Here is a 16,041-nt window from a genome sequence, read left to right as displayed (position 1 = left end):
CCATTAATGTAGTAGTAGACAGTGTATATAGACCTAGAGTCCTGCTCTCTCCTCCAGGTCCATTAATGTAGTAGTAGACAGTGTATATAGACCTAGAGTCCTGCTCTCTCCTCCAGGTCCATTAATGTAGTAGTAGACAGTGTATATAGACCTAGAGTCCTGCTCTCTCCTCCAGGTCCATTAATGTAGTAGTAGACAGTGTATATAGACCTAGAGTCCTGCTCTCTCCTCCAGGTCCATTAATGTAGTAGTAGACAGTGTATATAGACCTAGAGTCCTGCTCTCTCCTCCAGGTCCATTAATGTAGTAGTAGACAGTATATATAGACCTAGAGTCCTGCTCTCTCCTCCGGGTCCATTAATGTAGTAGTAGACAGTATATATAGACCTAGAGTCCTGCTCTCTCCTCCGGGTCCATTAATGTAGTAGTAGACAGTGTATATAGACCTAGAGTCCTGCTCTCTCCTCCAGGTCCATTAATGTAGTAGTAGACAGTATATATAGACCTAGAGTCCTGCTCTCTCCTCCAGGTCCATTAATGTAGTAGTAGACAGTATATATAGACCTAGAGTCCTGCTCTCTCCTCCGGGTCCATTAATGTAGTAGTAGACAGTGTATATAGACCTAGAGTCCTGCTCTCTCCTCCAGGTCCATTAATGTAGTAGTAGACAGTGTATATAGACCTAGAGTCCTGCTCTCTCCTCCAGGTCCATTAATGTAGTAGTAGACAGTATATATAGACCTAGAGTCCTGCTCTCTCCTCCAGGTCCATTAATGTAGTAGTAGACAGTGTATATAGACCTAGAGTCCTGCTCTCTCCTCCAGGTCCATTAATGTAGTAGTAGACAGTATATATAGACCTAGAGTCCTGCTCTCTCCTCCGGGTCCATTAGTTTAATGTAGTAGTAGACAGTGTATATAGACCTAGAGTCCTGCTCTCTCCTCCGGGTCCATTAATGTAGTAGTAGACAGTGTATATAGACCTAGAGTCCTGCTCTCTCCTCCAGGTCCATTAATGTAGTAGTAGACAGTGTATATAGACCTAGAGTCCTGCTCTCTCCTCCAGGTCCATTAATGTAGTAGTAGACAGTGTATATAGACCTAGAGTCCTGCTCTCTCCTCCAGGTCCATTAATGTAGTAGTAGACAGTGTATATAGACCTAGAGTCCTGCTCTCTCCTCCAGGTCCATTAATGTAGTAGTAGACAGTATATATAGACCTAGAGTCCTGCTCTCTCCTCCAGGTCCATTAATGTAGTAGTAGACAGTGTATATATAGACCTAGAGTCCTGCTCTCTCCTCCAGGTCCATTAATGTAGTAGTAGACAGTGTATATAGACCTAGAGTCCTGCTCTCTCCTCCGGGTCCATTAATGTAGTAGTAGACAGTGTATATAGACCTAGAGTCCTGCTCTCTCCTCCAGGTCCATTAATGTAGTAGTAGACAGTGTATATAGACCTAGAGTCCTGCTCTCTCCTCCAGGTCCATTAATGTAGTAGTAGACAGTATATATAGACCTAGAGTCCTGCTCTCTCCTCCAGGTCCATTAGTTTAATGTAGTAGTAGACAGTGTATATAGACCTAGAGTCCTGCTCTCTCCTCCAGGTCCATTAATGTAGTAGTAGACAGTGTATATAGACCTAGAGTCCTGCTCTCTCCTCCAGGTCCATTAATGTAGTAGTAGACAGTGTATATAGACCTAGAGTCCTGCTCTCTCCTCCAGGTCCATTAGTTTAATGTAGTAGAAGCAGGGTTTTCTGGGAAGGTGTCATGTCAGCTGCTGTTGATGTCTGAAAACACAGGAACTGTGTCTCTCTACATGGTGTCGACACCGAGGTAATTTCTGCTTGGATTTACCAGGTGCTATTTGAATCTCTCCTCTCCAGAGCAGCGTGGGGTGGAGCAGGGAGGGAACATGGCAGACCTGAGTCCCGGGGCGGTGGACGGTGGCGGCAGAGGAGAGCATCAAGCGGCCATCAACAGTATGTTGCAGGAGAGGATGAGTACCGACATCAGGGCTCTGAAGAAACAGTACTCACGTATCAAGAGACATCAGCAACAACAGGCCAGGCAGCTGTACATACACACAGGTAACACACACACACACTGTCAACTCTACACGACAACAGGTCAGGCAGCTGTACATACACACAGGTAACACACACACACACTGTCAACTCTACACGACAACAGACCAGGCAGCTGTACATACACACAGGTAACACACACACACACACTGTCAACTCTACACGACAACAGACCAGGCAGCTGTACATACACACAGGTAACACACACACACACTGTCAACTCTACACGACAACAGGCCAGGCAGCTGTACATACACACAGGTAACACACACACACACACACACTGTCAACTCTACACAACAACAGACCAGGCAGCTGTACATACACACAGGTAACACACACACACACACACACTGTCAACTCTACACAACAACAGACCAGGCAGCTGTACATACACACAGGTAACACACACACACACTGTCAACTCTACACAACAACAGGCCAGGCAGCTGTACATACACACAGGTAACACACACACACTTTTTACAAAATCAAGTCATTTTTCCAACAATTGTTTACAGACAGATTATTTCACGTATAATTCACTGTATCACAATTCCAGTGGGTCAGAAGTTCACATACACTAAGTTGACTGTGCCTTTAAACAGCTTGGGAAATTCCAGACAATGATGTCATGGCTTTAGAAGCTTCTGATAGGCTAATTGACATGATTTGAGTCAATTGGAGGTGTACCTGTGGATGTATTTCAAGGCCTTCCTTCAAACTCAGTGCCTCTTTGCTTGACATCATGGGAAAAATCAAAAGAAATCAGCCAAGACCTCAGAAAAACATTGTAGACCTCCACAAGTCTGGTTCATCTTTGGGAGCAATTTCCAAACACCTGAAGGTACCACGTTCATCTCACATTTCACGTTCTTAAAATAAAGTGGTGATCCTAACTGACCTAAAACGGAATTTTTACTAGGATTAAAGGTCAGGAATTGTGAAAAACTGAGTTTAAATGTATTTGGCTAAGGTGTATGTAAACTTCTGACTTCAACTGCAGATAGAGGATGTGGCGGGCTGTCGATAGATTGGGGAGGCGGGCTGTCGATAGATTGGGGAGGCGGGCTGTGGGTAGATTGGGGAGGCGGGCTGTGGGTAGGTTGGGGAGGCGGGCTGTGGGTAGGTTGGGGAGGCGGGCTGTGGGTAGGTTGGGGAGGCGGGCTGTGGGTAGGTTGGGGAGGCGGGCTGTGGGTAGGTTGGGGAGGCGGGCTGTGGGTAGGTTGGGGAGGCGGGCTGTGGGTAGATTGGGGAGGCGGGCTGTGGGTAGGTTGGGGAGGCGGGCTGTGGGTAGGTTGGGGAGGCGGGCTGTGGGTAGATTGGGGAGGCGGGCTGTGGGTAGATTGGGGAGGCGGGCTGTGGGTAGATTGGGGAGGCGGGCTGTGGGTAGGTTGGGGAGGCGGGCTGTGGGTAGATTGGGGAGGCGGGCTGTGGGTAGGTTGGGGAGGCGGGCTGCGGGTAGGTTGGGGAGGCGGGCTGTGGGTAGATTGGGGAGGCGGGCTGTGGGTAGATTGGGGAGGCGGGCTGTGGGTAGGTTGGGGAGGCGGGCTGTGGGTAGGTTGGGGAGGCGGGCTGTGGGTAGATTGGGGAGGCGGGCTGTGGGTAGGTTGGGGAGGCGGGCTGTGGGTAGGTTGGGGAGGCGGGCTGCGGGTAGGTTGGGGAGGCGGGCTGCGGGTAGATTGGGGAGGCGGGCTGCGGGTAGGTTGGGGAGGCGGGCTGCGGGTAGGTTGGGGAGGCGGGCTGCGGGTAGATTGGGGAGGCGGGCTGCGGGTAGATTGGGGAGGCGGGCTGCGGGTAGATTGGGGAGGCGGGCTGCGGGTAGATTGGGGAGGCGGGCTGCGGGTAGATTGGGGAGGCGGGCTGCGGGTAGATTGGGGAGGCGGGCTGCGGGTAGATTGGGGAGGCGGGCTGCGGGTAGATTGGGGAGGCGGGCTGCGGGTAGATTGGGGAGGCGGGCTGCGGGTAGATTGGGGAGGCGGGCTGCGGGTAGATTGGGGAGGCGGGCTGCGGGTAGATTGGGGAGGCGGGCTGCGGGTAGATTGGGGAGGCGGGCTGCGGGTAGATTGGGGAGGCGGGCTGCGGGTGGGGTTGAGGGGGCGGGCTGCGGGTGGGGTTGAGGGGGCGGGCTGCGGGTAGATTGGGGAGGCGGGCTGCGGGTAGGTTGGGGAGGCGGGCTGCGGGTAGACTGGGGAGGCGGGCTGCGGGTAGATTGGGGAGGCGGGCTGCGGGTAGATTGGGGAGGCGGGCTGCGGGTAGATTGGGGAGGCGGGCTGCGGGTAGGTTGGGGGGGCGGGCTGCGGGTAGGTTGGGGGGGCGGGCTGCGGGTAGATTGGGGAGGCGGGCTGCGGGTAGATTGGGGAGGCGGGCTGCGGGTAGATTGGGGAGGCGGGCTGCGGGTAGATTGGGGAGGCGGGCTGCGGGTAGATTGGGGAGGCGGGCTGCGGGTAGATTGGGGAGGCGGGCTGTGGGTAGATTGGGGAGGCGGGCTGTGGGTAGATTGGGGAGGCGGGCTGTGGGTAGATTGGGGAGGCGAGCTGTGGGTAGGTTGGGGAGGCGGGCTGTGGGTAGGTTGGGGAGGCGGGCTGTGGGTAGATTGGGGAGGCGGGCTGTGGGTAGATTGGGGAGGCGGGCTGTGGGTAGGTTGGGGAGGCGGGCTGTGGGTAGGTTGGGGAGGCGGGCTGTGGGTAGGTTGGGGAGGCGGGCTGTGGGTAGGTTGGGGAGGCGGGCTGTGGGTAGGTTGGGGAGGCGGGCTGTGGGTAGGTTGGGGAGGCGGGCTGTGGGTAGATTGGGGAGGCGGGCTGTGGGTAGGTTGGGGAGGCGGGCTGTGGGTAGGTTGGGGAGGCGGGCTGTGGGTAGGTTGGGGAGGCGGGCTGTGGGTAGATTGGGGAGATGGGATCTGCCGTTAACTGGTCTGGGATCTGCCGTTAACTGGTCTGGGATCTGCCGGTAACTGGTCTGGGATGAAGATCTGCCGGTAACTGGTCCGGGGTGAAGATCTGCCGGTAACTGGTCCGGGGTGAGGATCTGCCGTTAACTGGTCCGTGGTGAGGATCTGCCGTTAACTGGTCCGTGGTGAGGATCTGCCGTTAACTGGTCCGGGGTGAAGATCTGCCGTTAACTGGTCCGGGGTGAAGATCTGCCGTTAACTGGTCCGGGGTGAAGATCTGCCGTTAACTGGTCCGGGGTGAAGATCTGCCGTTAACTGGTCCGGGGTGAAGATCTGCCGTTAACTGGTCCGGGGTGAAGATCTGCCGTTAACTGGTCCGGGGTGAAGATCTGCCGTTAACTGGTCCGGGGTGAAGATCTGCCGTTAACTGGTCCGGGGTGAAGATCTGCCGGTAACTGGTCTGGGATCTGCCGTTAACTGGTCCGGGGTGAAGATCTGCCGTTAACTGGTCCGGGGTGAAGATCTGCCGGTAACTGGTCCGGGGTGAAGATCTGCCGTTAACTGGTCCGGGGTGAAGATCTGCCCTTAACTGGTCCGGGGTGAAGATCTGCCGTTAACTGGTCTGGGATCTGCCGTTAACTGGTCTGGGATCTGCCGTTAACTGGTCTGGGATCTGCCGTTAACTGGTCTGGGATCTGCCGTTAACTGGTCTGGGATCTGCCGTTAACTGGTCTGGGATCTGCCGGTAACTGGTCTGGGATGAAGATCTGCCGGTAACTGGTCTGGGGTGAAGATCTGCCGTTAACTGGTCCGTGGTGAGGATCTGCCGTTAACTGGTCCGTGGTGAGGATCTGCCGTTAACTGGTCCGGGGTGAAGATCTGCCGTTAACTGGTCCGGGGTGAAGATCTGCCGTTAACTGGTCCGGGGTGAAGATCTGCCGTTAACTGGTCCGGGGTGAAGATCTGCCGTTAACTGGTCCGGGGTGAAGATCTGCCGTTAACTGGTCCGGGGTGAAGATCTGCCGGTAACTGGTCCGGGGTGAAGATCTGCCGTTAACTGGTCCGGGGTGAAGATCTGCCGTTAACTGGTCCGGGGTGACGATCTGCCGTTAACTGGTCCGGGGTGAAGATCTGCCGTTAACTGGTCTGGGATCTGCCGTTAACTGGTCTGGGATCTGCCGTTAACTGGTCTGGGATCTGCCGTTAACTGGTCTGGGATCTGCCGTTAACTGGTCTGGGATCTGCCGTTAACTGGTCTGGGATCTGCCGGTAACTGGTCCGGGGTGAAGATCTGCCGGTAACTGGTCCGGGGTGAAGATCTGCCGGTAACTGGTCCGGGGTGAGGATCTGCCGTTAACTGGTCCGTGGTGAGGATCTGCCGTTAACTGGTCCGGGGTGAAGATCTGCCGTTAACTGGTCCGGGGTGAAGATCTGCCGTTAACTGGTCTGGGATCTGCCGTTAACTGGTCTGGGATCTGCCGGTAACTGGTCTGGGATCTGCCGTTAACTGGTCTGGGATCTGCCGGTAACTGGTCTGGGATCTGCCGTTAACTGGTCCGTGGTGAAGATCTGCCGGTAACTGGTCTGGGATCTGCCATTAACTGGTCCGGGGTGAAGATCTGCCGGTAACTGGTCCGGGGTGAAGATCTACCGGTAACTGGTCCGGGTGTAGATCTGCCGGTAACTGGTCCGGGGTGAAGATCTGCCGTTAACTGGTCCGGGGTGAAGATCTGCCGTTAACTGGTCCGGGGTGAAGATCTGCCGTTAACTGGTCCGGGGTGAAGATCTGCCGTTATCTGGTCCGGGGTGAAGATCTGCCGTTAACTGGTCTGGGATCTGCCGTTAACTGGTCTGGGTTGAGGATCTGCCGGTAACTGGTCTGGGATGAAGATCTGCCGGTAACTGGTCCGGGGTGAAGATCTGCCGTTAACTGGTCCGTGGTGAAGATCTGCCGTTATCTGGTCCGGGGTGAAGATCTGCCGTTAACTGGTCTGGGATCTGCCGTTAACTGGTCTGGGTTGAGGATCTGCCGGTAACTGGTCTGGGGTGAAGATCTGCCGGTAACTGGTCCGTGGTGAAGATCTTCCGTTATCTGGTCCGGGGTGAAGATCTGCCGTTAACTGGTCTGGGATCTGCCGGTAACTGGTCTGGGGTGAAGATCTGCCGGTAACTGGTCTGGGGTGAAGATCTGCCGGTAACTGGTCCGTGGTGAAGATCTTCCGTTATCTGGTCCGGGGTGAAGATCTGCCGTTAACTGGTCTGGGATCTGCCGGTAACTGGTCTGGGGTGAAGATCTGCCGGTAACTGGTCTGGGGTGAAGATCTGCCGGTAACTGGTCTGGGGTGAAGATCTGCCCGGTAACTGGTCTGGGGTGAAGATCTGCCCGTAACTGGTCTGGGGTGAAGATCTGCCCGTAACTGGTCTGGGATCTGCCGGTAACTGGTCTGGGATCTGCCGGTAACTGGTCTGGGATCTGCCGGTAACTGGTCTGGGATCTGCCGGTAACTGGCCTGGGATCTGCCGGTAACTGATCTGGGATCTGCCGGTAACTGGTCTGCTGCTGATTTGTCGTTGGATGGTGCTGGCTCTTCTCTGTGACTGACAGGAGAGTGTCAGTCTGTCTGGCCTGGTGGCTGCCAGTCTGTCTGGCCTGGTGGCTGCCAGTCTGTCTGGCCTGGTGGCTGCCAGTCTGTCTGGCCTGGTGGCTGCCAGTCTGTCTGGCCTGGTGGCTGCCAGTCTGTCTGGCCTGGTGGCTGCCAGTCTGTCTGGCCTGGTGGCTGTCCATCTAAACGTGGCGTCACCTAATAGGAATCTACTATTTGTGTAACAGACTTCCATTGGATTTGGCTTCCCGAGCTTCTATTCCCCCAAACTATTTTTCTAACTCCCAGATGTGTTTTGTCTTCAGTAATCAGGACTCAAAGCTCCTTATAACCCAAAGCAGTATTTGCTGTAAGTCCGTAAGCCTCTTCATCTTGTTCCCCATGAGAAATGTAAGCTCTGTGCTGAGGTCTGCGGTTGGGGCACAGCCAGAATGTTGTCTCAATGCTAGATGTTGTTATTGCTGTATGTGGAATCCTCTTTATAATCATGTCATGCTATGGTGCTGTTGTTGTCCTCCTGCTGCAGTATGCAGACAGAGCATAGACTGACCTGTGTGTGTTCTATCTGCAGATAGATGTCCAGCCACCAGCGTGTTAGCATCTCAGCTCCATCCTTCTCCTGTCGTCAACCACCTGTTGCTAGGCAGGAAGCCCAGGACCAGCCTGAAACAGCCTCCCTCCTCTCCCTCCAGCCTGCGAGGTGTTCCCCTGCCCCAGGCACAGTCCAGCCCTGCCACCCCTAGCGGGGAGAGGGGGAGGAACAGACTGGTATCTCAGGCTGAAGACTGTCAGAGCAGGGCGGGGTCCCCCTGGCGCGCCCACGTACGTGCCCACCGCAGGAACATAGCCCGGGCACGGGTACAGCTAGGGTTTGGAGACATGGAGGACAGACACCCTCATCAGACGGAGGAGGACGACAGACACCCTCATCAGACGGAGGAGGACGACAGACACCCTCATCAGACGGAGGAGGAGGAGGACGACAGACACCCTCATCAGACGGAGGAGGAGGAGGACAGACGCCCTCATCAGACGGAGGAGGAGGAGGACGACAGACGCCCTCATCAGACGGAGGAGGAGGAGGACAGACGCCCTCATCAGACGGAGGAGGAGGAGGAGGACAGACGCCCTCATCAGACGGAGGAGGAGGAGGACAGACGCCCTCATCAGACGGAGGAGGAGGAGGAGGACAGACGCCCTCATCAGACGGAGGAGGAGGAGGAGGACAGACGCCCTCATCAGACGGAGGAGGAGGAGGAGGAGGACAGACGCCCTCATCAGACGGAGGAGGAGGAGGAGGAGGACAGACGCCCTCATCAGACGGAGGAGGAGGAGGAGGAGGACAGACGCCCTCATCAGACGGAGGAGGAGGAGGAGGACAGACGCCCTCATCAGACGGAGGAGGAGGAGGAGGACAGACGCCCTCATCAGACGGAGGAGGAGGAGGAGGACAGACGCCCTCATCAGACGGAGGAGGAGGAGGAGGACAGACGCCCTCATCAGACGGAGGAGGAGGAGGAGGACAGACGCCCTCATCAGACGGAGGAGGAGGAGGAGGAGGACAGACGCCCTCATCAGACGGAGGAGGAGGAGGAGGAGGACAGACGCCCTCATCAGACAGAGGAGGAGGAGGAGGAGGAGGACAGACGCCCTCATCAGACAGAGGAGGAGGAGGAGGAGGACAGACACCCTCATCAGACGGAGGAGGAGGAGGACAGACGCCCTCATCAGACGGAGGAGGAGGAGGACAGACGCCCTCATCAGACGGAGGAGGAGGAGGAGGACAGACGCCCTCATCAGACGGAGGAGGAGGAGGAGGACAGACGCCCTCATCAGACGGAGGAGGAGGAGGAGGACAGACGCCCTCATCAGACGGAGGAGGAGGAGGAGGACAGACGCCCTCATCAGACGGAGGAGGACAGACGCCCTCATCAGACGGAGGAGGACAGACGCCCTCATCAGACGGAGGAGGAGGAGGACAGACGCCCTCATCAGACGGAGGAGGAGGAGGACAGACGCCCTCATCAGACGGAGGAGGAGGAGGACAGACGCCCTCATCAGACGGAGGAGGAGGAGGAGGACAGACGCCCTCATCAGACGGAGGAGGAGGAGGAGGACAGACACCCTCATCAGACGGAGGAGGAGGAGGAGGAGGACAGACACCCTCATCAGATGGAGGAGAGAGATGGAGTGGGTGAGGGAAAGGCTGATGATGAAGAGGGTAGTCACCTCCCTGTGTCTCCTGCCCAGGCCTCCAGTAACGAGGTGCCAGCTGTGGTGGAAGAGGAGGAGCATCTGGTGTCTCTAGAGCTGGACTCTGGATCAGAACTAAACCAGACCCCACCTCCACTACTCTCTCCTAGAGAGACTGACCCAGACACACGACCCTCCTCTCCTAGAGAGACTGACCCAGACACACGACCCTCCTCTCCCACCATCCCAGAGCTGCCTGTCCTGCCTCCTCTTCCTCGACCACCCTCATCACACCACCACCACCACCACCACGGTCAACAGTCTGACCCTTCAGTCTCCTCTCTGAGCATCTACTGTATGAGACACTCCCCTGTTACCCCCTCTAACCCCCACACCCCTGGTAGCCCTGTTACCCCCTCTAACCCCCCTACTCCTGTTACCCCCTCTAACCCCCATGTTACCCCCTCTAACCCCCATGTTACCCCCTCTAACCCCCCTACTCCTGTTACCCCCTCTAACCCCCATGTTACCCCCTCTAACCCCCATGTTACCCCCTCTAACCCCCATGGTACCCCCTCTAACACCCCTACTCCTGTTACCCTCACTAACCCCCCTACTCCTGTTACCCTCACTAACCCCCCTACTCCTGTTACCCTCACTAACCCCCACACCCCTTGTACTCCTGTTACCCCCTCTAACCCCCCTACTTCTGTTACCCTCTCTAACCCCCCTACTCATGTTACCCCCTCTAACCCCCACACCCCTGGTACCCCCTCTAACCCCCACACCCCTGGTACCCCATTTAACCCCCATACTCCTGTTACCCCCTCTAACCCCCACACCCCTGGTACCCCCTCTAACCCCCATACTCCTGGTACACCGCTATCCCCCACCCTCCCTCTCTCCTGCCCCTCCATGCCCCAGGACCAGCCCAGGGCCACCCCCCAGCAGGTATTCTCCCCCTCCCTCCCTCTCTCCTGCCCCTCCATGCCCCAGGACCAGCCCAGGGCCACCCCCCAGCAGGTATTCTCCCCCTCCCTCCCTCTCTCCTGCCCCTCCATGCCCCAGGACCAGCCCAGGGCCACCCCCCAGCAGGTATTCTCCCCCTCCCTCCCTCTCTCCTGCCCCTCCATGCCCCAGGACCAGCCCAGGGCCACCCCCCAGCAGGTATTCTCCCCCTCCCTCCCTCTCTCCTGCCCCTCCATGCCCCAGGACCAGCCCAGGGCCACCCCCCAGCAGGTGTTCTCCCCCTCCCTCCCTCTCTCCTGCCCCTCCATGCCCCAGGACCAGCCCAGGGCCACCCCCCAGCAGGTATTCTCCCCCTCCCTCCCTCTCTCCTGCCCCTCCATGCCCCAGGACCAGCCCAGGGCCACCCCCCAGCAGGTATTCTCCCCCTCCCTCCCTCTCTCCTGCCCCTCCATGCCCCAGGACCAGCCCAGGGCCACCCCCCAGCAGGTATTCTCCCCCTCCCTCCCTCTCTCCTGCCCCTCCATGCCCCAGGACCAGCCCAGGGCCACCCCCCAGCAGGTATTCTCCCCCTCCCTCCCTCTCTCCTGCCCCTCCATGCCCCAGGACCAGCCCAGGGCCACCCCCCAGCAGGTATTCTCCCCCTCCCTCCCTCTCTCCTGCCCCTCCATGCCCCAGGACCAGCCCAGGGCCACCCCCCAGCAGGTATTCTCCCCCTCCCTCCCTCTCTCCTGCCCCTCCATGCCCCAGGACCAGCCCAGGGCCACCCCCCAGCAGGTATTCTCCCCCTCCCTCCCTCTCTCCTGCCCCTCCATGCCCCAGGACCAGCCCAGGGCCACCCCCCAGCAGGTATTCTCCCCCTCCCTCCCTCTCTCCTGCCCCTCCATGCCCCAGGACCAGCCCAGGGCCACCCCCCAGCAGGTGTTCTCCCCCTCCCTCCCTCTCTCCTGCCCCTCCATGCCCCAGGACCAGCCCAGGGCCACCCCCCAGCAGGTATTCTCCCCCTCCCTCCCTCTCTCCTGCCCCTCCATGCCCCAGGACCAGCCCAGGGCCACCCCCCAGCAGGTATTCTCCCCCTCCCTCCCTCTCTCCTGCCCCTCCATGCCCCAGGACCAGCCCAGGGCCACCCCCCAGCAGGTATTCTCCCCCTCCCTCCCTCTCTCCTGCCCCTCCATGCCCCAGGACCAGCCCAGGGCCACCCCCCAGCAGGTATTCTCCCCCTCCCTCCCTCTCTCCTGCCCCTCCATGCCCCAGGACCAGCCCAGGGCCACCCCCCAGCAGGTGTTCTCCCCCTCCCTCCCTCTCTCCTGCCCCTCCATGCCCCAGGACCAGCCCAGGGCCACCCCCCAGCAGGTGTTCTCCCCCTCCCTCCCTCTCTCCTGCCCCTCCATGCCCCAGGACCAGCCCAGGGCCACCCCCCAGCAGGTATTCTCCCCCTCCCTCCCTCTCTCCTGCCCCTCCATGCCCCAGGACCAGCCCAGGGCCACCCCCCAGCAGGTATTCTCCCCCTCCCTCCCTCTCTCCTGCCCCTCCATGCCCCAGGACCAGCCCAGGGCCACCCCCCAGCAGGTATTCTCCCCCTCCCTCCCTCTCTCCTGCCCCTCCATGCCCCAGGACCAGCCCAGGGCCACCCCCCAGCAGGTATTCTCCCCCTCCCTCCCTCTCTCCTGCCCCTCCATGCCCCAGGACCAGCCCAGGGCCACCCCCCAGCAGGTATTCTCCCCCTCCCTCCCTCTCTCCTGCCCCTCCATGCCCCAGGACCAGCCCAGGGCCACCCCCCAGCAGGTATTCTCCCCCTCCCTCCCTCTCTCCTGCCCCTCCATGCCCCAGGACCAGCCCAGGGCCACCCCCCAGCAGGTATTCTCCCCCTCCCTCCCTCTCTCCTGCCCCTCCATGCCCCAGGACCAGCCCAGGGCCACCCCCCAGCAGGTATTCTCCCCCTCCCTCCCTCTCTCCTGCCCCTCCATGCCCCAGGACCAGCCCAGGGCCACCCCCCAGCAGGTGTTCTCCCCCTCCCTCCCTCTCTCCTGCCCCTCCATGCCCCAGGACCAGCCCAGGGCCACCCCCCAGCAGGTATTCTCCCCCTCCCTCCCTCTCTCCTGCCCCTCCATGCCCCAGGACCAGCCCAGGGCCACCCCCCAGCAGGTATTCTCCCCCTCCCTCCCTCTCTCCTGCCCCTCCATGCCCCAGGACCAGCCCAGGGCCACCCCCCAGCAGGTATTCTCCCCCTCCCTCCCTCTCTCCTGCCCCTCCATGCCCCAGGACCAGCCCAGGGCCACCCCCCAGCAGGTATTCTCCCCCTCCCTCCCTCTCTCCTGCCCCTCCATGCCCCAGGACCAGCCCAGGGCCACCCCCCAGCAGGTATTCTCCCCCTCCCTCCCTCTCTCCTGCCCCTCCATGCCCCAGGACCAGCCCAGGGCCACCCCCCAGCAGGTATTCTCCCCCTCCCTCCCTCTCTCCTGCCCCTCCATGCCCCAGGACCAGCCCAGGGCCACCCCCCAGCAGGTATTCTCCCCCTCCCTCCCTCTCTCCTGCCCCTCCATGCCCCAGGACCAGCCCAGGGCCACCCCCCAGCAGGTATTCTCCCCCTCCCTCCCTCTCTCCTGCCCCTCCATGCCCCAGGACCAGCCCAGGGCCACCCCCCAGCAGGTGGTGTTCTCCCCCTTCCCGAGTGTAAAACAGCACAGGAGATCAGCTGCGGCCCGTAACCTGGGCCTCTACGGTCCCACAGCCAGAACCCCCACAGTTCACTTCCCTCAGCTCAGCCTGAACCGTACGTCCTCCACTCTCTCCACCAGGAGGCGCTAGAGGCCACGCTTCACTGACTGACTGGCTCTGGGAGATACAGCCTGAATCTCTCTGATGGTCTGGATCTGTGGCATTGTGGGGGGGTGACTGTACCTGAGAGAAACGGGCATCGTCAGTATCAGCTGTGGTCTGATCCACTGCTGTAGGTAGACCCTTAACTTTTCACAGTGTAGGGGACTCTATGTAACCCACTATGTTGTAGTCATCCCCCTGCTGGAAGCTGTGTACTGGGTCTGTCTGGTTGAACGACTCCCCTCTCAACCACTGGGAGAAGAAGAGCTGCTCTGTAACCCACTATGTTGTAGTCATCCTGCTGTGTACTGGGTCTGTCTGGTTGAACCTCATCATGGGACATCTCTGTAACCCACTATGTTGTAGTCACCCCCCCCTGCTGTGTACTGGGTCTGTCTGGTTGAACCTCATCATGGGACATCTCTGTAACCCACTATGTTGTAGTCATCCCCCCTGCTGTGTACTGGGTCTGTCTGGTTGAACCTCATCATGGGACATCTCTGTAACCCACTATGTTGTAGTCATCCCCCCTGCTGTGTACTGGGTCTGTCTGGTTCAACCTCATCATGGGACATCTCTGTAACCCACTATGTTGTAGTCATCCCCCCTGCTGTGTACTGGGTCTGTCTGGTTGAACCTCATCATGGGACATCTCTGTAACCCACTATGTTGTAGTCATCCCCCCTGCTGTGTACTGGGTCTGTCTGGTTCAACCTCATCATGGGACATCTCTGTAACCCACTATGTTGTAGTCATCCCCCTGCTGTGTACTGGGTCTGTCTGGTTCAACCTCATCATGGGACATCTCTTTAACCCACTATGTTGTAGTCATCCCCCCTGCTGTGTACTGGGTCTGTCTGGTTGAACCTCATCATGGGACATCTCTGTAACCCACTATGTTGTAGTCATCCCCCTGCTGTGTACTGGGTCTGTCTGGTTGAACCTCATCATGGGACATCTCTGTAACCCACTATGTTGTAGTCATCCCCCCTGCTGTGTACTGGGTCTGTCTGGTTGAACCTCATCATGGGACATCTCTGTAACCCACTATGTTGTAGTCATCCCCCCTGCTGTGTACTGGGTCTGTCTGGTTCAACCTCATCATGGGACATCTCTGTAACCCACTATGTTGTAGTCATCCTGCTGTGTACTGGGTCTGTCTGGTTCAACCTCATCATGGGACATCTCTGTAACCCACTATGTTGTAGTCATCCCCCCTGCTGTGTACTGGGTCTGTCTGGTTGAACCTCATCATGGGACATCTCTGTAACCCACTATGTTGTAGTCATCCCCCTGCTGTGTACTGGGTCTGTCTGGTTGAACCTCATCATGGGACATCTCTGTAACCCACTATGTTGTAGTCATCCCCCCTGCTGTGTACTGGGTCTGTCTGGTTGAACCTCATCATGGGACATCTCTGTAACCCACTATGTTGTAGTCATCCCCCCTGCTGTGTACTGGGTCTGTCTGGTTCAACCTCATCATGGGACATCTCTGTAACCCACTATGTTGTAGTCATCCTGCTGTGTACTGGGTCTGTCTGGTTCAACCTCATCATGGGACATCTCTGTAACCCACTATGTTGTAGTCATCCCCCCTGCTGTGTACTGGGTCTGTCTGGTTCAACCTCATCATGGGACATCTCTGTAACCCACTATGTTGTAGTCATCCTGCTGTGTACTGGGTCTGTCTGGTTCAACCTCATCATGGGACATCTCTGTAACCCACTATGTTGTAGTCATCCTGCTGTGTACTGGGTCTGTCTGGTTCAACCTCATCATGGGACATCTCTGTTCACTCACCTTCTTTTCCAGGTCAAGTTCTCTTCACCATAACACAATGTTGAAACCTTCAGCTCCTTCCTCCTCTCGGCTCATTTCTGTTTCCACTTCCTGTCTACCTGTTACTTCCTGTCAAATGTCTCTCCACAGTAAGACGCCATACTAAAAGATCCATAGACCATATCATGTCATTGATCTGATTGTATTGTTCTCTACAGTCTGCCAATGATCTGGATGTATTGTTGGTAAATGAACCCACACCATTCTGGTGTCAGAGGTCACTGCACTCCTAATAAAGAACGTGAAAGGATGCTGTCATCTGTGTGATTTCCTCTGTGTGATTTCCTCTGTGTGATTTCCTCTGTGTGATTTCCTCTGTGTGATTTCCTCTGTGTGATTTCCTCTGTGTGATTTCCTCTGTGTGATTTCCTCTAGGTGATTTCCTCTAGGTGATTTCCTCTAGGTGATTTCCTCTAGGTGATTTCCTCTAGGTGATTTCCTCTAGGTCATTTCCTCTAGGTCATTTCCTCTAGGTCATTTCCTCTAGGTGATTTCCTCTAGGTGATTTCCTCTAGGTGATTTCCTCTAGGTGATTTCCTCTAGGTGATTTCCTCTAGGTGATTTCCTCTAGGTGATTTCCTCTAGGTGATTTCCTCTAGGTGATTTCCTCTAGGTCATTTCCTCTAGGTCATTTCCTCTAGGT

At 57.6% G+C, this 16,041-nt stretch overlaps 1 protein-coding gene across 1 annotated transcript in view; it reads left to right on the top strand.

The window, feature by feature from the left end:
- The window catches only part of LOC129838344 (protein PRRC2C-like), a 73,095-nt gene extending 57,447 nt beyond the window's left edge, over positions 1-15,648 (top strand). The window contains exons 11-23 of the mRNA XM_055905280.1: positions 1,885-2,088; positions 8,150-11,010; positions 11,128-11,154; positions 11,272-11,298; positions 11,416-11,442; positions 11,560-11,586; positions 11,776-11,802; positions 11,920-11,946; positions 12,136-12,162; positions 12,280-12,306; positions 12,424-12,450; positions 12,568-12,594; positions 12,712-15,648. Coding sequence (XP_055761255.1) covers positions 1,885-2,088; positions 8,150-11,010; positions 11,128-11,154; positions 11,272-11,298; positions 11,416-11,442; positions 11,560-11,586; positions 11,776-11,802; positions 11,920-11,946; positions 12,136-12,162; positions 12,280-12,306; positions 12,424-12,450; positions 12,568-12,594; positions 12,712-13,545 — 4,169 coding nt within the window. The 3' untranslated portion in view covers positions 13,546-15,648. The remainder of the gene's footprint in view (positions 1-1,884; positions 2,089-8,149; positions 11,011-11,127; positions 11,155-11,271; positions 11,299-11,415; positions 11,443-11,559; positions 11,587-11,775; positions 11,803-11,919; positions 11,947-12,135; positions 12,163-12,279; positions 12,307-12,423; positions 12,451-12,567; positions 12,595-12,711) is intronic.
- The last annotated feature ends 393 nt before the right edge of the window (positions 15,649-16,041 follow it).

Source organism: Salvelinus fontinalis, chromosome 39, assembly GCF_029448725.1.
Source record: "Salvelinus fontinalis isolate EN_2023a chromosome 39, ASM2944872v1, whole genome shotgun sequence".
NCBI lineage: Eukaryota > Metazoa > Chordata > Actinopteri > Salmoniformes > Salmonidae > Salvelinus > Salvelinus fontinalis.
Note: the sequence above shows the minus strand (reverse complement) of the source record. Positions and strands in the feature narration are given on the sequence as shown.